Below are 26,454 nucleotides of genomic sequence, written 5' to 3' on the forward strand. Positions count from 1 at the left end.
TGAGACGGATTAGCATTAATCTCATATAGAGAGTTAAGTAGAATTGTTTTTTTTTAAAACACTTTTAGATATGTACCAGAAGATAAATGTATTAATAGACTATACATATATCACACGGGTTAAAACCTTGAAAACACTAAAAAATCCTATACTTTGAATACTTATATCAAATACATGTAAAATTTTATATTTTTAAAATTAATAAAACAATAATAAAATAACAAATAAATACAATATAAATTTAAATTTTTTAAAATTAAAAATATTGTCCTGCGGTGTACCGCGGGTTAAATCCTAGTTCAAATTAAAAAGTAAACATCCTTTAAATTCGTGATTAGGCCAAAAAGTTTCCTAACTCATGTGATAAGTGAATACAATTTAGAAATGTTCACGCCACATGGGATTATATTGTTTGATGTCGATGACTTGCAAATTTGGTAATTATATTATATTAATTAAATGGGAGTTGACCAAGAAAATAAAACTACGTTGACAAAAACATCTTACAGTATTTTTTTTTTCAATACCAAGTCTCTTGCTGGCTTACATGTCTTTATTTTTAGTGAAGGGTTACCCAATTCTTTGTCGATAACACCGTTGGATGGGATGAACTTATAGTATTGTGCTATTATATGTAATTTTGGTTTAAATTGTGGTTTCGGTTTTGTTTTTGTTGGTAACGTTTATGTTTGTTAAGTTGGTCAGTTGTGTTACACAACTTGTGTATTTTTTTTTTTTTGAATAGTAAAATAGTGTCCAAGTTATTAAGTTCAATCACGCAACACTCTATGCAATGGAAACAAAAGATTCAAGCCGGGTTCAATCAAGACATACACATACTAAATCAAAACACACACATACTAATCATAGACAGCACTGAAAGTTCAATTAAGGGTGTAATTTAGGATAAACATACAAAGTTTAACATTAACTTATCACGCAAAATAACTCAATTATCGAGAAGCAAAATTTAAGATGGTATCATCCAAAAAAAATGGTCAAAAGACAACCAACCAAAACGTAAGAGATGTCTACACCAGACAAATCTTATGAACGTTACAGCTATAATGCTCTATAAGTATATTAGTACTCTAACACAAAGCTATATACAAAAAACAAATACCAAAAAATTGTTTATGAACAAAAATAACAGTGAAATCCAATGCCCATTGACAAACAATCGACTATAATGCTCTATAATTATAATTTTAACTCAATCGGCTACTTTGCCTAATGCCTAGTAACAAACATAAAATTAGATTAACAAAACATAAACTATGTACATATTAGAGTATGACCAAATCTAAAAACATAGTTAATCTAAATAGCAGAGAAGATCAGTTATAACACACTACAATGGGAATAACAAAATTGTTTGCTGATTTCTTGATAACATTAAGTCATCAACCATAGAACTGTTATAGAAACATAAAGGTATGGTAAGGAATTCCAGAAATATCTATTGCACTTTGTAAATAAAAACACACATGATTCAATAGACCAAATGATAGACACGAATACACCATAGCAGAGATATTTTCAATCAATGTATTGTAAGAAAAAAGCAAGTCGACTGATACAGTTTGTAGAATAACACAATAATCATATCATTATATGGTGCACAATTCGAAAACCAAAAGTGGAGATAGACAAAAAAATGCAAGATATATTGTTGAATGTCAAGAATATCCAAGTCTAACAGCTATTATAGAAATAATAGACATAGAATACATTAAGTCGACCTAAAAAACAGAGAAAGAACAAGGCAACTATTCCACACGCCTACAAAATGAACTAATTTCTGATTTTTACATGAATCATAGAAAGTGTTATTCAAACAAACAAAACCAATAACATTCTAGTGATTCAATTGATTTACAAGCTGCATCAACTATGTAAGACTAAGAGCAGACCTACTACCATAACAGAGATCATTTCAATCATCAATCATTGTATAGTAAAGACTAAGCCAACATGTACAATTTATAGAATCTAAACACACTAATTCATCTGTTAATCATGCAAAATGCCAATATGTCAATCACCAAGAGTTTAGACTTTAAAACATAACGCAAAACGTAGACATTCAAGATTCAAGGAAACTACTATAATCATCTACATGAGTCTCATGAACGTTAAAATAACATACCTATAAGCAACTACAAAATGCATCCATTTCTGATGGAGTTAAAAGTCACAAGGCTAGGAAAGATGAGAAATATTAACTGATTTTATAGAAAAAGAAAGATAGACAAAGAGACAAGCCCCTAATATAGAAACGGAAACAAATCATATGACTTTATCAAGTCTAATTAAGATAGTACTTAGTATAAATAAATTATGATCTCTATCAGTTTCATAAAATAAAAAATCTTATATTACATAGAAGCACCAAAACAGAGATTATTAGTATCGAAAAGGGTTTTTAGAGCATAAGGTAAAACAAAGAAAGACACTCAAAATTCAATCAAACTACTACCATCATTTGCAAGAGTCCCATCTACGTTCAAAACTACAACAGACTACAAGAGCATCTCCATTTATAAAATGAGCATAAGGTCAAACAAAGACACTCAAGATTCAAGCAAACTACTACCATCAATTGCAAGAGTCTCATCTACGTTCAAAACTACAATAGACTACAAGAGCATTTCCAATTATAAAATGATAAACTCTATGATACATACGTGCCAAAACAGAGACACAATAAGTTAACAATGAGTTTCTACAATTACCGATATGAGAAATTCTAAGTTACTTAAGTACCGAAACAGAGACACAATAAGTTAACAATGGATATGTTAACAATAAGTTGTAAAGACAACTATTCAAGATACATCTTTAATTAGAATGGTGTTTTAGATATACATATCTAATATCTTTACGTTACGTAGATATATAAGTTAAGACAACTATTTAACTTAAACATGTAATTTTCACAGGTGATAATAACAATTAATCACAGACAAGTTGAGATATACCTGGTTATGAACACCTTTTTCAAGCATATACCTAAACAAATCAAAAGTAGTATTTACTTCACGTTTCTGTCTCATACTTGTGATTTTCAAAATATAATCAACTAATTCAAACAAATTTTAAAAATACATACCTGTTAAAGAAGTCTGCTACACTTGTAATCTCCTCAGAGTTTGTCCATTTGAACGCCTTCAGAACCACATACCTGAGGAAATCATAATTAGTTAGTCTCCATTGAACATACATGCCCCTTTACTTACCTTGTTGGCCCTCTGCTTAAACACTCTTAAATTGGTTTGCCAAATATTTTTGTCTTATAACTTCTTTAAGTCGTGTGTCTGTCAGTCTTTGTCTTAAGACTTTGCTCTTTTGTCTTATAATTTTTCTAAGCCATAGGTTGTTTCCATCCAAAGCCGTGGGTACCAGAGCTCTTTTGTGTTATTCAGTCTTTGTCTTAAGACTTTGCTCTTTTGTCTTGTATTTTTTCTAAGCCATAGGTTTGTTTCCATCCAAAGCCGTGGGTACCAGAGCTCTTTTGTGTTATTCAGTCTTTGTCTTAAGACTTTGCTCTTTTGTCTTGTAATATTTTTCTAAGCCATAGGTTTGTTTCCATCCAAAGCCGTGGGTACCAGAGCTCTTTTGTGTTATTCAGTCTTTGTCTTAAGACTTTGCTCTTTTGTCTTGTAATATTTTTCTAAGCCATAGGTTTGTTTCCATCCAAAGCCGTGGGTACCAGAGCTCTTTTGTGTTATTCAGTCTTTGTCTTAAGACTTTGCTCTTTTGTCTTGTAATTTTTCTAAGCCATAGGTTTGTTTCCATCCAAAGCCGTGGGTACCAGAGCTCTTTTGTGTTATTCAGTCTTTGTCTTAAGACTTTGCTCTTTTGTCTTGTAATTTTTCTAAGCCATAGGTTGTTTACATCCAAAGCCGTGGGTACCAGAGCTCTTTTGTGTTATTCAGTCTTTGTCTTCTTTGTACTTTGCTCTGTCTTATAATTTTTCTAAGCCATAGGTTCTTTCCATCCAAAGCCGTGGGCACCCATCTTTTGTGTTCTTCAGTCTTTGTCTTAAGACTTTTAACCCGTAGGTCATTCCCATTCCAACTCTTAGAGCTCTTATGTCTTGTAATTTTTCTAAGCCATAGGTTATTTCCATCCAAAGCCGTGGGTACCAAACTCTTAGAGCTCTTTTCAGTCTTTGTCTTAAGACTTTTAACCCGTAGGTCATTCCAATTCCAACTCTTAGAGCTCTTATGTCTTGTAATATTTCCATTTAAAGCCGTGGGTACCAAACTCTTAGAGCTCTTTTGTGTTATTCAGTCTTTGTCTTAAGACTTTAAACCCGTAGGTCATTCCAATTCCAACTCTTAGAGCTCTTTTGTGTTCTTCAGTCTTTGTCTTAAGACTTTTAACCCGTAGGTCATTCCCATTCCAACTCTTAGAGCTCTTATGTCTTGTAATTTTTCTAAGCCATAGGTTATTTCCGTCCAAAGCCGTAGGTACCAAACTCTTAGAGCTGTTTTCAGTCTTTGTTAAGACTTTTAACCCGTAGGTCATTCCAATTCCAACTCTTAGAGCTCTTATGTCTTGTAATATTTCCATTTAAAGCCGTGGGTACCAAACTCTTAGAGCTCTTTTGTGTTATTCAGCCTTTGTCTTAAGACTTTTACCCGTAGGTCATTCCCATCGAAATCTCTTTTCCAACTCCCAACATGCATGCACTACCCAGCCAGTTTACAAGACATAAGAGCTCTTTTCAGTCTTTGTCTTAAGACTTTTAACCCGTAGGTCATTCCAATTCCAACTCTTAGAGCTCTTATGTCTTGTAATATTTCCATTTAAAGCCGTGGGTACCAAACTCTTAGAGCTCTTTTGTGTTATTCAGTCTTTGTCTTAAGACTTTTACCCGGAGGTCATTCCCATCGAAATCTCTTTTCCAACTCCCAACATGCATGCACTACCCAGCCAGTTCAATTCACAGTTTGCAAGGGACAATGTCCCCAAAAAGAATCTGACAGAACACAATTAGACTAGTGTCTGCCAATGAATCTTCTTGGGTTTTGAAAGAAAAACAAAAAACAAAAACAAAAACCAAACTGTTCACAATATATCCCAAGATTAAGAGTCTGCAGGACGATTTAAAAGGTTTTGAAATCCTATTGAAACAAACATCTTGATTCCAAAATCCCAAAACGAATTGTCAATTGCAAAACAATCTCATTGAAAAGAACTTATCATACATGTTTGTTCTCTAATTCGATTTCAATCCTCCAAAATTCAGAAAACAAAACCAACAAAAAAACCAAAAAAACAACCAGATATTGAAATCATCTTGATTCCAGAATCCCAATAAAATTGTCAATTGCGAAACGATCTCATCTACGAGAGCTGTTCATACATATTTGTTCTCTCCTTCGATTTCAATCATCCACAACTCAGATAACAAAAAAAAAAAAAAAACAGAAATTGAAATCGAGAACACAGAGTTTTACATACCTCAACGATTGCTTCAAGCCGAGACAAGCTTCAAACCCTATAAACAAGAACAAACTATTAAGAATCTTAACCAATAGCTGAACAATAGCCGATTTTGTTAAGAAATCCTTATCAGATGCAAGTGTTTCCGAAGCTACTCCAGAAACTAGCCCATTACCAAAAGTGTAGGACAAGAGTCTATCAATGTTGCTATCAGAAGAATGGAAGCCAATACTGAAAGCTCCACCAAACTACAATGACAAACACAAATTTAGAAATCAGGAGTCCTGCACAAAGAACCCAAAAGCAAACAACGAAGATGAGGCAGATATACATTATTACCTCTCCTTTCCAGGAAATACTATATAAACATCCATCAGAGAGTCCCAAAAGCATAGTTTTGCTGTCCCTCACAAAATTGCTCCTACACAGAGTGAAAGAATTGGCCTTACATTTCCAGTCACAAAACATTACTGTGTCAACTCAACTCATACGGTAAATGTTGGGCACGGCAGAGACACGTACAGAAAAAAGCACTTACAAAGACAAGTCCTTCCCAGCAAAAGGGACCTGCTCACTTAGCAAAAGAGATATGGTTGCAAAACACAACTCCGATGGTTGTCTCTCTCCGGGTTTTATTTTATATATATGAAGAAAGAAAGATGATGTCTGCAAAACAAAACAAAAATGAGGTAGGCCTAAGAATGTCTGATACCATCAAGCTTCACGCCTATTGATTAAACGATCCAAATGAGATAAGGCTTATGAATGTCTGATATCATCAATGTGTGTAAATACAATGTGTGTTTCTTTTGTCATCCTTAAGATCCAAGAACTAGATTATGTATCCGCAAATCAATAAATTCTCAGGTGAATAAGGACTGAGTAGCAGAAACCAGCTAAGTAAAAAGAGTGAAACTAAGAACTTACAAGAACAGCAATCAATTTAGAGTCTGGACTCCACACAGCATGCAAATTCTCTCCTTCTTCTCGCACAGACTTCTCAACTCGTTGCTATCCCGGAAAGACACAAAAATCAAACAAGCTATCAGTTAACGAGCTCTAGACCCCCTAATTAAGAATGAGAGTGACGAAATGCAGGGATGATGATTAAGCAAAGAACCTGAGAAGATCCCCAAAGCTCCAAATGAGACGGAGAAACAACCAGCAATAGCCGACCTGCGAGCTTCAGGTACACGACTCGCTGCGAAGACGGACATATATGAAGGAAGAATAGTGATGTCTGCAAAACAAACCCAAGAACAAAAAAAATTGTGATAAAGACATACAAAAAGAGGCAAACTCAAACAGTTCTCTTAACAAAACAGGTAAGTGCCTATTGATTAAACGATCCAAATGAGATAGGCTTAAACCGAAACAGAATCTTTAGAAATCATAAGAAACCCTAAGTGTAGGACAAGGAACAAATCTTCGGAAACCCTAAGAAACCAAAATCGCAAAAAGATAAAGGAACAAATCTTAACCAATTATCACCAGGACGAAGAAGAAAAGAACTCAGTTGTACACCGAATCAAACATCATCCAAATACGATAGTAGTAATAACAGAGATTTACACACCCCGAAGAATGTTTCATGCGGAGACAATCTTCAAACCCTATAAACAAAGAACAAACTATTAATAATCCTGGAAACCCTAAAAACCAAAATCGCAAAAAAGATGAGGAACGAATCTAACCATTCACCAGGACAAAAAGAAGAAGGAACCCAGACGATTCTACCAGTTTAACGCCGAATCAAGCATCCTTCAAGTACCATCATAAACCCTAGATCTGTAACGATATAAGATCGATTACACGAAAGCTTATAGATCGATCCTTGAAACAACAATTCGCAATCTGTAGGGAAAAAAAAAAAAAAAACTTCGATCGATCACGAGATTAGAAGAAGAGATCTAATTTGGGAGATAAAAAATACGATTCTTTTTTTTTTAAGAACTGTGGAAAATAATATTGCATCCAACGCGTTTTGCTAACGGTTATATTTTCCAGAAGAAATGAAAATAATAGTTGTCAAAAAAAAAAAAAAAATAATCATATTAGCAGAGTTTTCTCATCTAAGAGTATCCACGTCAGCGGTCAGCCTAATATTTTACAAATTCTGTGGGCCAATATCATTTTTGTTGTTTTATAAGTCCACATCTCCGTTGGGAAGACTTTTATTTTGAAGCTCTTATATTTTTTTATTATTAAAAAGTGTACTTTTACAAAATAAGAAGTTTTTGAAGTTGAATAAAATTATACTCCTCCAATGGTAGACTCTTATTAGGTTTCTTATTTTTGAAAAAAATTATTTTAAAAATATAATCAATTTAAATAGAACAATTAGTTTAAATATTGAAACAATTAAAATTTTATTAAAATGGAAAATTATTGCATTTCATAAACTTTTAAACATACAAAACATAAAAGCATATTAATATAAAAGTAGAAATCACAAATGGGGAAAAAAATTAGTTGTAATCTTGATTTGTGTCAAACTTTTGCCAAATATTCTCAACCACATTTCCAGAACAAACCTGCTTCACATTGCTCGGGATCAAAGCTGGAGTTGCGTTAGTTAGGCAACACTGAGTATTCAGCATCTTGACATGGTAACAATCACCGACAGATTTAGCAACGGTCTGAAAAAAAAATATGGAGCAAGCAAATAGATTAACAGTAGCTCTTGCAACGAAAGATTAAAAAACTATTTACAAACTGTTGAGAAAATGTATACCTTGCCATGAACAGTAGGAGAATCTGGTGCATACCAAGTGTCCTGTCTTTCGGATTGGCAGTGTGCGAAGCATGAGTTTATGAACACACCGTTATGAGTTGATGTCGCAAAAGATTTTACAGCATCCACCATTTGTGTCCTGAAGTCTGGCAAAAGAGAAGCATAATAAATGTTAACAACCACTACAATGTTACAGCATCCACCATTATATGTCATGTTTGGTAAGGATGACATATAAGCTATATCAAAAGCTCCACACTGCACTGGACCACCGGATCCAACAAGCCCTGCGCTTGTAATAACAAATCGCACCGCCTTTCTCTGCCTATCTACATCATGGACCACCTAACGAAACCATCAAAGACACTAAGGCTCTTTGCTTCTAATAAAACCTTTTAGAATAGTCCAACTCTGTGCAAGTGAGATGGAGAAAAAGGTGAAACCTGGTCATAATGTAAAAGGGCTTCAGACCTCCTGAAGAAAGACCAGCGGCGAATGTGACAGCGTGCTGTTCAGCCATTCCGACATTGAAAAACCTGTCTGGAAATCTCTCCTGAAATGTAACAAGTGATGCATCAATCTCCATCCCTGCATGAACCACAACAATATCTCTATCCTTTTCTGCCTCCATCACTAAAGCCTCAACAAAGCAATGACAGTAAGTGCGTCTGTCTGAGACACAGAAAATGAACTGTCAATGTCAAGATATGGATAGTGTTAAGAAAATTACATAAGCAGAGGAATATACCTTTGACCATGATCTTCTTTCCGATTTCTGCATCTCGGTTTTCCTCAGTGATCACGTGGACCAACACAGGACCCATTGAATCTAGAGAAGATACTTCTCGGAGAACACAAACTAGATCTTCAATGTTGTGTCCATCAACAGGACTAATGTAGTACAAACCAAGTTCTTCAAAGAGAGTTGATCCTGTTGGTCCAACCATTCCACGTGCATACTCATCGACTTTGGCTGCCCATTCATACATGCCCTTTCCAATTCTTTTCGTCATAGCCTGCCAAAATCCACAGCAAAAACAAATAATCAAATAACATCAATTGTTGACATGAAATTTCCAGAATGCTCTTTCCACAGAGAATGCTCTGTAGATAAAACGGAACTTACAGAATGATCTGTATTCAAATCTTCTCTAGCACTGGAAGCATGTGGAGGTTCCGTATCTGATATGGTTACTGAAGAAAGATCTTCAGATATCGAGAGATTCCCGGAGACATCAGGTTTTCTGTTTTCTATTCCAAAATTACAATCTGCGGCCATACTCTCGCCTGGTAATACTTGGTCTGAGCTGGAGGTGGCTTTGTGACCAGCAAGAATTGTATCACCACATGGAAGGTCAGATGTCTTTTCGGAGGGGGCATCTATGTTGGAGTTATTCTCTATATGAGCATTAGTGATCGAATCTGGTGGTTGAACTTGACTTTGTGGAGATTTATTGGTGGACTGAAACCTGGAAAATTGAGGAGGCCTATCAACCATGCTGATCATTTCAAAAGCAGAGTAGAACCCAAAGATTCTAGGGTAAACATGGAGATATTATTAAGTTGAAAAACCAAATACATAATGATGTCGAAGAACTTGGTGAGTTCTTGCTCTACCTCGTCGTATAATTTTCTGGCCTTGGTGGACGAAACTCACCAGAACCTTGCCCCGAAACTTTGTCTCTGGCCAAACCAGACAAATCCAACTGCAAAGAGCAGCACAAGATTCAATTGGAACCATATATATAATGTTACTATTAGATGAAGGACTTGCCTAACAATGAAGCTTTACCTTCCGGTCTGAAATGAAGTTGTGCAAATGACTCTGCAACCAGGTGGAAGAATGTTATGACCATGTCACAAAACAAGTTATATTGGGTATACCAACTGTTTAAGGTAAGAGTGTCCTACCTTTGGTGTACAATTGAAATCCCCACAAAGAACAACAGGCGCATCATCCCAGAGTTTTGAAACAGCATGAGCTTTATCTAAGAGTGTCCTGACCTACGTAACAGAGATAAATACATTGATGATAAATGGAAACAGCTAAACAAACCAAGTTAAGCAAAGGGCCAAGTGTTTTGCTTCAACAGTTTTATCTAAGACAACTAACACTTTTACATGTTGATGCGTATAGATAGAGTTAAATCAGAGAGTAAAACTGTCGTTTGGAAAAAGATTTCTACAAACTAGATAGAATATGGCAATAAAGGAAAGTACCTGACCAAGTTTAAAGTCTCCTCTTTTAGGATTAAAAACACGTGAATGTTACAAATGACAACTCGGTGGGAACCAGCAAAGTAAATGGCAATTCACTTCAACCCACCCACAAAGTATAGCCCATAAAGAAAACCACTGAAATCTGAAAGAAATCAGCCACTTCCTGGTGAATGGCAATTATCAATCCATAAAAAAAATATGATAGTAACATTTATAGATATTGTTAGGTTACCTTTCAGGTGGAGGGGTCTCATTTTCTTTTGTACGTGAAGTCAAAAATGTCTACACAGAACCAAATTTAGTTTAAAGGGTAAAGTGGCAAACGTATGTAACTCACTATCCCCATAAGGTTTTTTATATTACCTCAAGAACAAAAATTTGGGCAACATTATCCCGAAGACCAAGTTGATTGAACTGGATGCTTTCCTCATGAGTCATGAACCAATTTGAACGTAATATGATAAAAAATGAGATTCCACACAAGATTCCAGACTGAAGGACACAAGGAAGAGCAAGGGAATCAAACCTATTTGATCGCCAAAATATAGCACAACCGTCAACAGCATAACCAGTCCGCATGTGCATTTTTATACGAAAGAGTTAGCCCCTGTACAATTGAAGCCTAGTTCTTAGAAGCTCTGATACATACCATATAATCTTTTTACTCCAAGAGAATCAGTGGAGAATACAAACTCAAAATCACCATCTTTAAACAACACTAAGCATGACTCGTAAGAAAGATAGATAAACCCTAATTGTTTTTTCAACAAATTTAGAACATATACGTACCTTCCAAATGCCACTGTATCCCCGGGGCTTCATCTCCTCCTCTAAGTCCTGAAATTTTATCAACTTCCTGACATATGCAAAAAAAACATTAGATCATTGTGCATATGATGAAAACGCAACAGAGCTTCGTCTTCTTAGTCCTTCATACAAACAATTACAAGAAGATATAGCAGAAACAATAACCTGAACTGAAAGACACATTATATCTGCAGACCATAGGCCAAGCTCGAACACTAATTTGCTCTTTCTACACCCCCAGCTCAAGATGTTCCTCGGTATGTGAAAGTAAAGACTTCTCCAACTCCAGTGATCATTTGCAAAGGTAATCCGCCAATATATTATACGTAGGGATGTTAAAATGGGTGAAAAAACCCGGCCCGACCCAAACCCGGAAAAAACCCGCCTAAAAAAAACCCAGATTCAAAAAACCCGAACGGGTTTTAGGTCTAGTGGGTAAACCCGAACGGGTTTTAACTCTTGTGGGTAAACCCGTGGGTACCCAAATTTTTTTTGTCTCATATGGTGTATTTTGCATTTTACGTTGTATATTTATATTATGTATTATGTATACAAAATATGATTTTTATTATGTATTTTGTGTATTTTATTATCCAAAATACCTATTATATGGGATATTATAGGTAAATCTGCAAAAAAATCCGATTATACTAAGACTACCCATGGGTACCCGAATGCTAACTCATCAGAAATTTTTTTTTCTGCCCCACACCTCAGATAAAGTAAAATTTTCATCTTAACACAGTACCCAGATTGTCGATAATGAATAGAATAAACAACAACAAAATCAAACGATCTGAAAAATGAAAACCAATCAAAGAGCTAGATATTAAACCAAAGCCACCATGAACAATTGAACACCATCAACATAGAAAAATAAAAACAATAAAAGAAACAAAGAGACAAATCGTAACTTGGTGTCTTCTCCTCCCCCACTCAAACTAATCTTTAACAAATATGTGCAATAAGAAAATTATAGCCACCTCGAAATTAAAATTGCCTCTTTCGTGTTTTTTTTTCACCACAGTCCAACTTCATGAGACGAACTCAAGCATCGTCAATAAGCATGATAAACAGAGGGCAGCCCACAAAATAAGAATTTTAGAACCCAGATCAAAGGTCAAACGATTGATGATGAGAATCAAAAACCTCATACAAAAAGAAATTATATGATGCTTATAATTAATGTCACTCGAATTTGAGAGAGAGCATATGTACTTTGATTTGTCGGCTTATGATTAACTGACATGAAGTAAAAAAAAACCCGATCGGTATCCATAACCCAGAAGGGTAAACCCGTGTAAGAGTTTGTGTAAACGGGTCCTGCCCATTTAAAACCCGTGTAAGATTTTGTGTAAACGAGTCCTGCCCATTCTATCCTGGTTTTGGGTACCCAACTGGGTAAAACCCATTTTTAACATCCCTAATTATACGATAGAACAACAAACTTTTCTGCACATAACAAAAAAGTGAATCAAATTAGGAAAAAAAATAAATATAGAAATTGGCGTGAAGTTCAATGAGATGATCAAATTTTTCAGCAAAACTTACCGGAGCCAGGCCCAGGAGGCAGCGGCGTTTTAGCATGTTCCCATTCACGGTAATCTGAAGGTTTTGACCGTGGTCGTTGACGGAAGCTCCGCGGGGGAGACATCTGGTTTTGATAGAACGGAGGGGGAAGGCAAGCCGTATAGCTTTGATTGGATGGAGGATGATTAGGTTGACGGAATTGTTGCCACTGACCTTGAGACGGCGGCGGAGGTCGAAATCCGTAATTCTTCTGATTGAACGGGTGGTTGCTGCCGCTGACCAAGCGGAGGCTGAGGTTGTTGACCATGCCGGAATCGGAGATTGGCGTCATGAACTGACTGAAAATGCGAGTCTTCAGTAACGAACTAACTTGTCTCTTCTTCCTGCGTCGTTGTTGTACGGAAGATCGGAGAAACTTCTCGCACCTCGTCCACCTCCGTAAGAAATAAAATTAATATTCCATTAACCGAAGCAACGCAGCGAGAGTGATACAATAATAAGAGTATGGCTGAGGAAATTTACCGGAGCACGAGTAGACATGGTGGTGAAGATTGGAACAGAGATAGAGTGGAGGTGTCAGCGAAAGCAACGTCGGAGAAAACTTGGGAAACGAAACGAGAACGCCGCATTGGTCAATCGGATCGAGTGAGTAAAAGCGACCTCGAAGGGAAGCGGTGCTTAATTTGCAGAGACGAATCAGTCCCATGAACGGAGATTCTTAGACAATCGTGCCGTTTTTGGAATCTAGAAGTACACAGCTCTCTGTCTGTCTTCACTGTGAATTAACGGCACGCAAGCCAAAGTCATATTTCTTCTACAGTTCTTTATTTTCTTCTTCAATATTCAACAACACTCATAACAAGAATCTTGTATCTCTTTTACTCAAAATTTATAGAACAACATTTCAGATATGGAACCTCAATTTCGAACCCCTGGAGTGGCAAGTACTGACTATATATAAAGCTTTGAATTGCAAAGTTAAAACTTCCCCAACCAAAAAAAGGTCCAAAACCAACAAGTATGTAACCATGAATCTATAAATGTAGAATCAATAAGAAACCTTTTAAGGTCAACAAGACAAGCAAAACTCGGAAACCGACGGATCATCATAACATGAATAGATCTTGAAATTGAACAAACAAAGAAACTGGGGGACGAATGGCTTCCCCGAGTTGGGTATTTTTCATCCATCATTTGTTGGCTTCAGACTGAGCGAAGGACTTGCTGACAACGTAGCAATATCACTTGGTTCAATGTTGATGTAATAGTTTTGTATGGTATCTGTGATATCAAACCCGAACTTCTTGTACAACTTGATCGCGTCTTCGTTGTTTGTCTGAACGTGCAAGTATATCTCACACATGTTTTGCTTGGAGCCACATGTCAAGAACATGATTCAATATAGCTTTGAACCTGCAAAAGACAAAACAAAACAAGATACACAAGTTATAGAGTTTCCCTTTTTTTGAAGCAGGGGAATACAATCTTGGATCTTGATATACGAGGAAGTCATTGCATAAAACCCTCAGGACTATTTCATGGTGGTTCGAATCTCTAAATAGAGAAACTACCGAAAAAAACATACTACAGCTAGCCTCATGTGTTAAAACGTAAGGAACAACAGAATTACGCAACAGTTTTCTACATTATTCATGTTCTGTCAGTATGAAGATTCAAGTTTGGGATGGCAGATTTATGACTCACTTACCAATGCCAATCCCACGGTATGGTGCAAGAACACCAAGCGTCATTATATAAATTTCGCATGCCCCCACCTTCTTTCTTCTCCAGCCGACAGGGCGATAGCTCCGATCCAACACATATGTCACTGTAATATGCTGAGAGAGAGAGAGAGAGAGTAAATCCATTATTAGAACATGAAGAATTTTCCTTGTCTCACAAATTGGAGAAAATAAACGTAACACCAAGAACATAACTATCCAGGCAACAGCAATGAAATAGTTACTGCCAATGTTTAGATGTTGTCAACAGTTTTTAAACATTCATAATCGCATCTTATTGTACATATATCTCTTAATCTCTCATTTAATTAATATAATATATATTAAAGGACAGCGGATGAAGGACAGACAACATACTACACTTGCCCCAATTGTAGTCATAGATTCACACAAGGTTGAGGTTATAATCATCTCTTCAACATGTGTTTCAGATTTCACACCAGTTTTGTTTCTTACATCAATATTATCTATCAACTTTCATATCCGGTGTGATCATTAGAACCTTATGTATAGTTTCTTGCATTTATGTCACGAACTCAAACATTCAATGCCATCATCATCTGTAGCTGTTAAAATCATCTAGTAAAGTCCACGTGGATATGGTTGTTTAGGCAGTTTCAAGTGCCGTAGTATAGCCTTTAGTTCATAAAGTAAAATATGCCTCAGATCCAATTTCCCGATGCATGTTCTACCTTCTCCACTGAGGGCTATACTATCGCACTTGAAACTGTCTGAACAAACGTATCTACGTGGTCTTTACTAGACTTTACTAGCTACAAAATTTCCCTCCTTTTTCTTTTTGTTTGTTGTTTTAGTCTACATCTATATACATAAAAAAAGACAATGTAACGTTGGGTCATACAACAAATCAAAGAGTATCTGCTCTACAACTCCTAACTCCGTGATTTACACATCTTGTACTTGTATAGTACGAAACGAATATTCAAAGAAGTCACCAGAGCATAACTTGTAAGCACGCACGCACACTAATACACGTCAAATTTAATCTTACTTCTTAATCCAACGGCTCAAATTCTGTTATTTTAGATGTACTGTACATTCCATACACCTCACCGCACCAGATCGACCAAATCCTCTCAATTTATAAATCGTTGAGCACATTAAACGTCCCAAACAGTTTCCAAAACATAACCATGGAAACGTCGTTGTTTGACCATTCTTCTTCTCCGGTGACACTTCCGTCGTTTCTCCTCCTCTTCCTCGCCGTATACCTCATCGGCTATTTCATAATTTTCCGGTCATGGAAATCATCATCACATTTAGGAGCTAGCTGCTTAATGTCACTCTTCCACGGCACTCCCGCCGTTGTAATGGCCTCTCACGCGCTTTTAACAACTCCACGCGCCGCCGTTCACTCATTCGCTTCACCCAACACCGTCGTGGAATCAACCGTGCTCGACTTCAGCATGGCTTATTTCACCGTTGATCTCTTCCACTACCTAATCTTCCTCCCTAACGACTTCATATTCATCCTCCACCACATCGCGACGCTCTACGTCTTCGCCACGTGCCGGTTCGCCGTCGGTCATGGAGCTCACGCGCTTCTCCTACTCTTGGTCCTCGCGGAGGTGACGAGCGCATGTCAGAACGTTTGGACGATCACCGGGTATAGGAAACACGACGTCGTTATGGCGAGGAGAGTGAGGGAGCTTTTGTCTCCGCCTTTTTACTTGTTTTACACTCTTGTTCGTGGATTGGCTGGTCCGGTGGCTTTGTACGATATGGCGGCGTTTTACGGCAGTGGTGCGGCCGAGGGAGCTATTCCACGGTGGGCTTGGTTGTCGTGGCTTGTTGTCATTGGGGTTGCGATTTTGGTTAGTGTTTTGTGGGTTTTACGTAATTGGGTTGATTGGTTTAGAGAGAAGAACAACTCTAACAAGAAATCTAAATGAAATGATTAATATTTTTCTTTTTTCGAACAAAAAGGTAAAAATTGTTTGATTGAATAGAAATCTAGATCTAGTAATGTTCATACAAATTTATTTGATTGTCTTTGTGTAATGTTCTATTAACGATATTGTACTTTATGTGGATCCAAATCTTACTGTTATATTTGTGTTGTAAAGTTTTTTAAATCACTCTAAATGTAACTGTTATTTGTGCTGTAAGTTTCTTGAATCACTTTGCAAACGTGAGAATCTTACGTAAACTCAATAAATTATACAACTTGTCAACCCTTGAATGTTTTAACCTTTTTTATATTCATTCAATTTAAAAAGTAAACATCCTTTAAATTCGTGATTAGGCCAAAAAGTTTCCTAACTCATGTGATAAGTGAATACAATTTAGAAATGTTCACGCCACATGGGATTATATTGTTTGATGTCGATGACTTGCAAATTTGGTAATTATTAATAATTAAATGGGAGTTGACCAAGAAAATAAAATTACGTTGACAAAAACATTTTATAGTATTTTTTTTTTTCAATACCAAGTCTCTTGCTGGCTTACATGTCTTTATTTTTAGTGAAGGGTTACCCAATTCTAAATTGTATGGGATGAACTGATTCGTCAAAAAAAGAACTCAAATAAAATAGATTGATAATAAACCACACTCATAGTTATAACTTATAAGTATTAGTCAAGAGACATTTTGAAGAGTTAATTGCACTAAAATTAAACTTATATACTAAAGTGAAGTTTTATTTTTAATAAAAACGTTTTTTAATATTAATTTATATTCAAAGAAAAAATAAATGGTTTTATAACTTTTTTTTTTGTCAACATTTAATTCGGTTAAAAAACTTAAATAGAGTGTTCTGCTAAAGTACAAGAGGAGTTATCCAGGATACGGAGAGCACATTTTGCCAAGTCATCGGCTAACAGATTTGCCGTGCGAGGAATAAAGGTAAAGAACACATAAGAGAACTCAGAGATTAGCTCCCTAATATCATAAAGTATCCCTGCTAGTTCATTAACTATCTTGTTAGTGTGCAGGAGGTCGACTAGAGATTTTGAGTCGGACCTGATGAAAACATGCGAGAAAGCTTTGTCCTTTGCTGATTGCAGTCCCGCTTTGACGGCTAAAGCCTCGCCTTGGAGTGCAGATGCTACAAAAGTTTCACCCGCTGATTCCTTAAAGGAGAGGTTGCCTTGGTAGTCTCTTCCAATCCAACCGAGGCCACAGTTTAAAGATTCCTTCCTCCAAGCTGCATCAGTTTCGATGGTGATCAAACCTTCTCTTGGGGTTGGACTCTTGTTAGGGCGTGGTTGTGGATCAATTTCCTCAGTCTTTGTAGATTCATGGGCTTGGTACCATATTTTAGCATCTAGGATCGCTTTTTGTAGTGTCTCTGCCTCTGTGAACGACTTATCTGAGAAGAGCAGATGGTTGCGTGCTGTCCAGAGGTTCCAAAGGATCCAAGGGTAGATCGGAGTTGAGACGCCAACAGGAGGCAGGTTAGTGCACTGTTTGAGTTCTTTGAGCCAAACTTGTGGTCCAGAGTGTCCTCTGTTGACATGGGAGACAGTGACAGGCACGAGCTTCCAGACATTTGTTGCATATGGGCAGTGTAGCAGGAGATGCATAATTGATTCCGGTTCACCGCATCGTTTGCAGCCAGTGTCTGTGTTTAGACCCCTGCGTTCCAAGATTTCACCAACTGGGATAACTCCTGCTGCATCTTTCCATAGGAAATGTTTTATTTTGGGTGCTGTCTTCAGGTTCCAAATGGATGTCATCCAGTTGAAGTCTCCGGGGTGAAGACTCTTGGTGTTCTGTTTTAGAATGTTGTACCCTGATTTTGAGGAGTAGACTCCTGATTTATCTGGGAGCCAAACTAATGAGTCTGCCATGTTGACGTTCGGTCTGATTTGTCGGATAAGATCCTCAAGGTGAGGTAGATGTGATCGAATCTGATCTACATTCCAAGAGTTAGATTCCGTGTGAAGGAGGTCACTTACCTGAAGCGAGAGTTCAGATTGAGGGGTGGGGCCAACAGGTGTGATCTGCGAGGAGGTTGAGAGCCATGCGTCATCCCAAACCTTTATGCTCCTTCTATTGCCTACAATCCAGCCAAGTCCCTTGCGGAGTACCTCTCTTCCCACCATAATGCCTCGCCACCCGTGAGAGGGGTTTGAAGGCATTTTGCATTGCAGGAAGGAGTCATCCATGCAATATTTTCCAAGGAGAACCCTCCCTAGAAGGGAGTGAGGTCTTGTTAGTATACGCCAGCTTATCTTCCCTAACAACGCATCGTTGAAGTTTTCAATTTCCCTGAAGCTTAGTCCACCTGCAGCTTTTGGGAGAGATAACTTGTCCTAAGATGTCCATGCTATTTTTCGTTTTTCAGAGTTATTATCCCACCAAAAACGAGTGAGGGCAGATTGGATTCTTTTACAAAGGGATTTTGGCAGTTTGAAGTTTGACATTGCATACGTGGGTGTGGCAGATAGGACTGATTTAAGAAGGACTTCTTTCCCTGCCCCAGATAGGAATCGGTTTTGCCAGCCTAGAGATTTCTGACGAATGCGATCGACTAATGAAGTGAAGATATTGCTTTTCCTTCTCCCAAAATGTTCAGGAAGGCCTAAATATTTCCCAATTCCTCCTTCCTTGGTGATGTTGAGGGTTTGTTTAACTTTCGCCTTAAGGTTGTTTGGTGTTTTTGGAGGAGAAGGTGATCGAGGATTTGTTGTAGTTGATGCACTGTCCTGATGCAGCTTCATACCGTTGAATTATTTCCGATAGGGCCTTGCAGTCTTTTTCGTTGGCTCTGCAGAAGAACATGGTATCGTCAGCGAAGAGAAGGTGGTTTATCGGGGGGCTACCCCTAGCTACTTTGACGCCTTTGAGAGAGCCATTCCTCTGTCCCTCTTGGCATAGACTAGAGAGAACCTCTGTGCATAGGATGAAGAGGTAGGGGGAGAGTGGGTCTCCCTGTCGGAGGCCTCTAGTGGGGAAGACTTTTCCTTGCGGGGATCCATTAATGAGGAATGTATAGGAGACTGAGGTCACACAAGCCATCACCCAGGTAATCCACTTCTCACTAAACCCCATTTTTGTTAGGACAGCTCTTAGGAAATTCCACTCAATTCTGTCGTATGCTTTACTCATATCGGCTTTAACCGCCATTGAGCATCAAACTCTTGCCTTGGACGTCCGGAGAAAGTGAAGGATCTCGTGGGTGATTAACACGTTATCGGAGATGGATCTACCTAGGACAAAGGCGGACTGATGCTCTGAGATAAGATGGGGGAGGAAAGGTTGCAGCCGTGTAGTCAGAATTTTGGCTATAATCTTGTAAGTAACGTTACAGAGGGCGATCAGACGGTAGTCAGAGACTTTCCTCGGGCCCGTCCCTTGACCTTTTGGGATGAGGCAAACATGTGTCTCGTTCAAACGGTTTGTCATTACTCCTGACGTGAAGAAATGTATGACTTCATTACAGATATCAGGCCCCGTGATATCCCAGTATGAGCGGTAGAAACCTGCTGAGAAGCCATCGGGGCCCGGGGCCTTGTCTAGATGGATTGCAAAAGTTGCAGCTTTGATTTCCTCCACGGTGGGAGTTCTGGTGAGAGAGATATTCGTTTCCGGGGAGACACATGGGAGACTGGTTCCTTCCAACACTGTTAGGTCGTTTAGCGGATTGGTGGTGAAGATTGAGTTGAAATAGTTGGCTATGGTTGTTGCGATTTGATCCTCTTCGTGGAACGTGGTTCCGACTCGTCTTCAATAACAGTGAGTCTGTTTCGTGCTCTTTGTCCTCTGGTGGTAGCATGGAAGTAGCCCGTGTTTTGATCACCGCTCTAAAGCCAGAGAATCCTCGAACGTTGTCTCCAGAATAATTCTTCTGCTTTGTATGCTCTTTCCAGTTTTGCTGTGACTTCTACAATGGTGTCCGGGTCTGGAATATTTGCAGACAGAGCTACCTCCAGGGCGTCTTGATATTCCTTGATTTGTAAAGCGTTGTTTGCTTGTTGTGTCTTTGTCCATTTCACGAGAAGGTGTATGCAAGCATTTGTTTTAGCTAACACCGTTGGCAGTTGGGGGTTATTCCACGCCTCTTCCACTAGCTTTCTGATTTCTGGGTTACTTCTCAGCCGTCTATCAAACCAGAAAAGTCCCTTTCGCTTCTTCCGAGAGGTGTCGAAAAAGTAATAAGAGGACGGTGGTCTGACCCTTCATAGCGTAGGTAGGAGCACCATCCCGACGGGAACATCTCAGTCCAAGCCGCATTGGCTAGGACTCTATCTAGTCGTTGACGTACAAAGTGGTCGTATCGCATACCCCGCCAGGATAGAGGGTTTCCGGAGTGTTTGACATCCCATAATCCCATCTGCGAGACAAATCTCCTAAACAAGAAGAAAGAGCCCTCATGTCTTGGTGGACCTCCAACTTTTTCAGAGTTGTCTAGGATATCGTTGAAATTACCGGACAGGGTCCAGGCAGCGTCTCTTGATTCTCCAATAGACGATAAATTTTCCAAAATTTTGATCTGTTATCTCTTTGTGGAGGGCCATAGACAAACGTCAGGAAGAAGGAGCGTTGTTTGTGAGTGATTTTTGTATCTATGAAGTTTGCAGTTGAAGTAAGAACTTCTAAAGTGATATCACTTTTCCAAAACAGAGCTAACCCTCCACTAAGACCAACAGGGGGAACAGTGAAACAGTTTGAGTATCCCATCCAATTGAACACCTTTGAGACATAGTCATCTTGGTTTTTGGTTTCCATGAGGAACATTACATCCGGGAAGAGGGAGAGACAGATTTCCCGGAGTCGACGAACTGTAATGGAGTTCCCCACCCCTTGACAGTTCCAGCTCGCAGTGACTAAGGAAGAGGATCGGGGGGATACCGAAAATCCACCCTTCCTGAGTTCCCATCTGGGATTAAGACCATGGCAGGAGCGTTACTAGTCCCTGGTGCTTGCCTTGGGGCTTGGTTCTCAGTCAGATTAGTTTTCGCAGTGGTTACCTGTTCAGATTCCAGACATAACCTTTTTCTTGGTGGGTTGGTGACCCTGTTCGGTGCCCATTTACGTCTGCTAGTTCCCGCTTGTGGGCTGGCGATCCCTCTTGTTCGTTGAAGAGGAGGTTTTGATGCTACTCTTCTCTTTTGGCGGGTGTTAGAGGTGGAGGCAATGTCTTTTGAATTGTTCCGTTTTTTGGGGGCCGTTGGTTTTTTGGATGGGCCTTGTCTTTTAGCTTGGGCCTTTGAAGTTTGGGGGTCCATTACTATTGAGTTCTTCCCCGCTTGAACGGTCGGTTTGCTTGAGCTCGCAGAACCTAGCCGCAGGGAAGTGTGGATTCTTCTGGAGGCTTGCTCTGGTTGGACCGGCGGCTATCATGGCGGTGAGAGTTGTGTAGTGGTCATGAGTTCCGTTGATCTTCACGGTGTCGATCCCTGTGAGAACTGAGAATGAGCTTCTCCTTCCGAAGTGATTTAAATGTGGAGGAGCTTATCGCCGTAGAACAGTTCCGAACTAAATTGAAACAGTTTGAGAATTTGAATTTGTGTTGCTGTTTTCAGGAAAAATTCATGGATCCCTTACAAGTGACACCCACCTTACATATTTATACCGACCAATTAATTACTCAATTAATGTACAATTAATAGGGCACGATTTGCGCGGACTAATTAATCCTCTTGAATGCAGGAATCTTTGACCGGGCCCGAGCTGCGAGCTGACCAGCATGAAACGTCTCCACGCCATCTTTCTTTCTCCGGTCCTGATGGGCCGATGAATAACATGCTTTCGGCCCACTAAACAAGCCCGGCCTAGGCCCTCTTGCCTATTACCCGAGATGGCAGATCGTGGGTAGAACAGTTGCCCCCCAAGTCTCCCGAGCTGAATAGTTCGGGGGACTTTTGACCTTCAAGCGATCAATTTTGGGAAACCGAATATTTCCCCATATCTCCACGATTTGATCGAGGTAATGATGGGATTTGCCTTCCCGAACAAGCCTCGGGGCCCACTAGGTGGCGTGTTGGTTATAAGAGAGAAAAGAAACGGTGCGAGACCTTTCACTTCCCCAGGCAATCATTGCTTTCTGGTGCCGTGTATAAAGGTAACTCTCGACTTCTCTCTCACCCTTAATCTTCAATCGTGTTTATGTTTTTATGCTCTTAGATTTTTTTTTTTTCCGTAAATCTCTCTACTTTCACCGGAAAAAACCTTTGCTCTTCCTTCGTTCTTTACTAATTTCCCAGAAAAGAATGTCTCCTCCGAAATCCTCGTCTGGTAAACCCAAAAAACCCCTGATTCCAGGCACTTTTGGCCCTCATCCGCCGTCAATTCTCTCGGCGGCGAACCTGGCTGAGATTAGAGGCTCCACCGGGATTTCGTCTGAGATTGAACTCAGATTCCCGGAATCCCATGAGTCCCCGGAGAACCCTCCTCCGAAATACTGCTGCGCGTTCGAGATTTTCTTCTCCGCGTGTGGTCTGTCGTTTCCCCTTCCCGAACTCATCGTTAAGATGATGTTCGAACTGGGCTTCGCTCTCCCCCAAATGTGCCCGAACTTCGTTCGGACCGTTATGTGCTTGCAAACCCTGGGGGAAGAATTCAATTACCAGCTATCACTGGCGGACTTCCTCCAGGTATACACCGTGAAGACGGGTCGCACTAAGGGTACACTCTACGTGAGCCCGCTCTCCGGACTGAAGGTCTTCGACGACCTTCCTGAGAAAGACGAGAAATGGAGGAAATCTTATTTCTTCTTCCCGGTCAACGAGCTCACTTTCGGCCATCGCACGAGCTCGTTCGTTTCGAAGTGGACCTCGAAAATTGGTAGACTAGCGTTTCCTACTAGGTCCAGCTCGAGTGTAATTTTGTTTCTTAGTCTCACTTTTAACTGTTTCCTTTTCAGACCACTTCGAATGCGGATTGCTTTGCCCTACGTTTGCGGAGTTCTTTTCGAGGTTCTGTAGCCAGGGACAGATCGCTTGGGACTCTTTCTCCTGCGAGAGGATCAGAGAGTCCACGGTGAGGCTCGGAAGGCGTTCTCTCGTCTGTTCCACGCCCTTAAGCGTTTCGGAGATGAACTACAGGGAAGAAATGGCGTGCCGAATTGCCGAAAAAGAGGCGAAGAAACAGATGGCGATGGCCCTCGCCGAAGGCAAAGCTCGCCTTCCTAAGAAATCTGGTCCCTCTACCCCTGAGGTAGACGGGGCTTTGGCACCCCTCACTGGTTCTTCCGAGCTGCCTACGGGGGCCTCCGAACCTCTGCCCAGCTCGCCCGAGCCCGCCGTAATTGTTGTAGCTGATTCCAGTGACGAGCCGCGGGAGGTTATAACTCCCCCCGTCGAGGTCAGTTCCCAGCAGGCGGACTCATCCAAAAAGAGGAAGGAACCTGAGACTTCCTCGCTTCTTCGCGAGAAGAGCCGAGCTCGGACTGGTTCGTCAGGAGACGAGCGAAGTAAGTCCAGCTCGCAAGATAGGGGTCCTTCCTCAGAGAGGAGATCTAAGGAGTCCGGGGATTCCTCTGGCAGGCCGCCTTCAAAGGAACGTCGTTCCTCCCCCCGAGGTAACGACAACTCGAGGTTTTTTTTTTTGCTTGCTGGGTCTCGGGGACCAAGTAGAATAACATCGTTCGTCCATTTCAGTTCCCCCTGCGTCCCCAGCTGATCTGATGAGGAGTTACACTCGGCCAGGAGTTCGGGTTCCGGGGTTTGCGGACATGTCCGAACTCAACCGTGCGAACTTCTTCCGCTTCGTGGATAAGATTGGAGAGGTTAGTTACACATGCTTCCTCAGCTTTTTTATTTAACACCTTCGCCGTTTTTAACGAACTGCGATTTCCCAGCTAATGATCGAGTTCAACTCCTCGGTAGCATCTTATGAAGATCAGCTGTTTGCCTCACCTTCATCTTCCGAGGTGGGCCATCTCCGGGAAAAGATTGCTGACCTGGAAGCCCAGGTGAAGGAGTATGCCAGATTAGAAGCCGAGAATGCTGCTACCGTGGAAAAAGCCGAACAAATCCGGGCTCGGACGAAGAGAGCCGAGGTACAGGTGCTTGACCTCGGAATTGCCAACGAGGACCTCCGAGACAAGCTAAAGAAGGCGGGGTAGGTTGCACGAGATCGAGCTCCGCAATCAGCTACTTGAGGCTGGCAACAGCTGCGAGATTGAGAGGGTACGAAGGGAGGAGAGGCAGGCAATGAGGCGGACTCTCCGTCCTCTGGTCGAGGAGGTGAAGGTCACCTTCGAAGAGAGGGAGAAACTAGCCCCGCTTCAGATCCGAGCTGCCGAGATCAGGGCTAACCGGATGCTGGTTGAAGAGATCTCTAGGGGCGAGATCCAAGATATGGAGGCTGAGCTCGGACTCCTGAAAACTGACGAAGAGGAAGCTGACGAGAAGGTGTCAAAGGTAACTCCCCGTGAACTCGACCTCGCTGCATTCTCAAGCCTTTTGGCGGACACGCCCGATCTCTTATGCAACAAGCACCCGCTTAACGTCACAATCGACGAGTCCGGCACTAACCTCGGGCAACTCTCGAACCAGGGGATGGACGACTATCTGGCGACCACCATGTCGGAAGGGGAGCTAGCGGAGATGGGGTTTGCCCTTTCCGAGGCGGCGTCTGATCCTGTCCTTCCAAATCAATAGTTCCTATTCTGGGGTTGTCTTGGCACGAGTTGCCCCCCCTGTTTTGTAGTATTTGTTTTTAGACTTGCTCCGGAGTGTTTTGGTCGAAGTGACCACTCCGTTTTGTTTTTTTTGCAAATTATTGTTTTTGTCATGCTAAATGCGAACTTCATATCCACAATCTTTGTTCGGAAAGATGATAAGAGCGGAAGTGATCACGAAGTAAGAACTTCGGTTAAACAGTTCGAAAAGATGACACCCCAACTTTAATAAGTAAAGCCGAGTGCGAAGTGAGGACTTCGGCTTAAGTAAGAATTTTGCGAAACTAAATTTCGACTTTAATAAGTAAAACGGAGTACGAACTGAGGACTTGGTTAAATTTCCGCAACATTAACTTTAAAGTAAAGTTAAATACGAAGTGAGACTTCGGTTTAGGTTTGCGAAGTTAGACCTCGGCTTTAAATGATAGATGCGAAATTAAATTTCGGCTTTAAATGATAGATGCGAAGTTAGACTTCGGCTTTTTGTTTTATATTTGCCATTATTAATAAAAAAAAGTTTAAGAAAACTTTAAGTTTTATTAGTATGGATAGCTGGACCCGAAGTGGGCTGCCTACGTACCCTTATCGGGATCAAGCCAGATCGTAGTTCGATACAAAGAAATTAGCTGTAAAAAAGTTTAAGGTGTAGAGAATTCCAAGACCTCGGGACTGGTTTTCCCTCTGAATCCTCGAGCTGATAAACTCCATTTCGGACTTCGCGAGTAATTCTGTATGGTCCTTCCCAATTGATTCCCAGCTTCCCTGCATTTAGCTCCTCAGTATTTTCATGGACTTTCCGGAGGACGAGGTCGCCCACTGCCAAGGGTCTGCCTCGGATTTTAGAGTTATAGTACCGAGCCACCGCGTTCTGGTAATTCTGGATCCGGACTAACGCCTGGTCCCGACGCTCGTTAATTGTATCAAGAGTATCCTGTAGGAACTCCTCATTTTCCTCTGCTCGGAGTGGGTTCAGCGAGGTACGGACTCCGAGCACTTCTATATCGGCTGGGACTACGGCATCAACTCCGTAAACCAGGGAGAAAGGTGTCTCATTAGTGGCCCGCCGAGGTGTTGTTCGGATCGCCCAGAGGACGCCCTGAAGTTCGTCCGGCCAGCGCCCCTTACGAGCATCGAGCCGTTTCTTCAAGTTGGCAAGTATGACCTTATTCATTGCCTCGGCTTGCCCATTACCTTGCGGGTAACGAGGAGTTGACTTATTGAGTCGAATTTTCCACTTCGCGCAGAATTCTTCGAACTTCGAGGAGATGTACTGTGGGCCATTGTCGGTAATGATTTCACATGGGACACCGTAGCGGTAGATTATACTTTTAAGCACGAACTGTTCCACTTCGTCACTTGTTACTTTCGCATA

The 26,454-nt window shown here is 40.3% G+C and overlaps 3 protein-coding genes and 1 pseudogene across 4 annotated transcripts; 2 read left to right on the forward strand and 2 right to left on the reverse strand.

Moving 5' to 3' along the window:
* Positions 1–4,929: 4,929 nt before the first annotated feature.
* LOC104714970 (uncharacterized) lies at positions 4,930–6,848 on the reverse strand. The gene is made up of 7 exons (XM_087465222.1): positions 6,825–6,848; positions 6,575–6,694; positions 6,382–6,465; positions 5,993–6,120; positions 5,794–5,875; positions 5,630–5,702; positions 4,930–5,509 (listed from the first exon to the last, which is right to left on the reverse strand). The coding sequence occupies exons 1-7, from the start codon at positions 6,846–6,848 to the stop codon at positions 5,412–5,414; spliced, it is 609 nt and encodes a 202-aa protein (XP_087321348.1). The 3' UTR covers positions 4,930–5,411.
* A 973-nt stretch (positions 6,849–7,821) lies between these two features.
* On the reverse strand, positions 7,822–13,541 carry LOC104710377 (carbon catabolite repressor protein 4 homolog 6). The gene is given in 21 exon segments (XM_010426955.3): positions 7,822–8,093; positions 8,189–8,533; positions 8,632–8,860; positions 8,937–9,204; positions 9,315–9,657; positions 9,806–9,894; positions 9,981–10,013; positions 10,100–10,192; positions 10,409–10,446; positions 10,449–10,489; positions 10,641–10,690; positions 10,772–10,845; positions 10,927–10,987; positions 11,198–11,260; positions 11,381–11,515; positions 11,517–11,542; positions 12,650–12,667; positions 12,767–13,007; positions 13,009–13,110; positions 13,112–13,309; positions 13,312–13,541. Coding segments are annotated over 20 exon segments (2,181 nt in total). The 5' UTR covers positions 13,375–13,541; the 3' UTR covers positions 7,822–8,093; positions 8,189–8,517.
* Positions 13,542–15,625: 2,084 nt separating this feature from the next.
* LOC104710380 (TLC domain-containing protein At5g14285 pseudogene) lies at positions 15,626–16,616 on the forward strand (annotated as a pseudogene). Its single transcript, XR_015567082.1, has one exon. The product of XR_015567082.1 is annotated as a TLC domain-containing protein At5g14285 pseudogene (transcript).
* Positions 16,617–22,668: 6,052 nt separating this feature from the next.
* On the forward strand, positions 22,669–24,524 carry LOC109132868 (uncharacterized). Its single transcript, XM_087465223.1, has 4 exons — positions 22,669–23,242; positions 23,322–23,978; positions 24,058–24,185; positions 24,258–24,524. The coding sequence occupies exons 1-4, from the start codon at positions 22,669–22,671 to the stop codon at positions 24,522–24,524; spliced, it is 1,626 nt and encodes a 541-aa protein (XP_087321349.1).
* The last annotated feature ends 1,930 nt before the right edge of the window (positions 24,525–26,454 follow it).

This window comes from Camelina sativa, chromosome 9 (assembly GCF_030686135.1).
Source record: "Camelina sativa cultivar CO46 ecotype springtype chromosome 9, ASM3068613v1".
Classification (NCBI taxonomy): Eukaryota; Viridiplantae; Streptophyta; class Magnoliopsida; order Brassicales; family Brassicaceae; genus Camelina; species Camelina sativa.

What these genes read in the sequence shown, in the direction of transcription:
- LOC104714970 (XM_087465222.1), bottom strand. Translation starts at nt 6,848, where the DNA reads ATGATTTCTAAAGATTCTGTTTCG. An exon ending in TTTCTAAAGATTCTGTTTCG is followed by an intron (nt 6,695 to 6,824) that starts GTTTAAGCCTAT and finishes TTTGTTTTGCAG; the next exon opens with ACATCACTATTCTTCCTTCA. An exon ending in GCTGGGAAGGACTTGTCTTT is followed by an intron (nt 5,876 to 5,992) that starts GTAAGTGCTTTT and finishes CACTCTGTGTAG; the next exon opens with GAGCAATTTTGTGAGGGACA.
- LOC109132868 (XM_087465223.1), top strand. Translation starts at nt 22,669, where the DNA reads ATGTCTCCTCCGAAATCCTCGTCTGGTAAACCCAAAAAACCCCTGATT. An exon ending in GAAGTGGACCTCGAAAATTG is followed by an intron (nt 23,243 to 23,321) that starts GTAGACTAGCGT and finishes TTTCCTTTTCAG; the next exon opens with ACCACTTCGAATGCGGATTG. An exon ending in ACGTCGTTCCTCCCCCCGAG is followed by an intron (nt 23,979 to 24,057) that starts GTAACGACAACT and finishes CGTCCATTTCAG; the next exon opens with TTCCCCCTGCGTCCCCAGCT.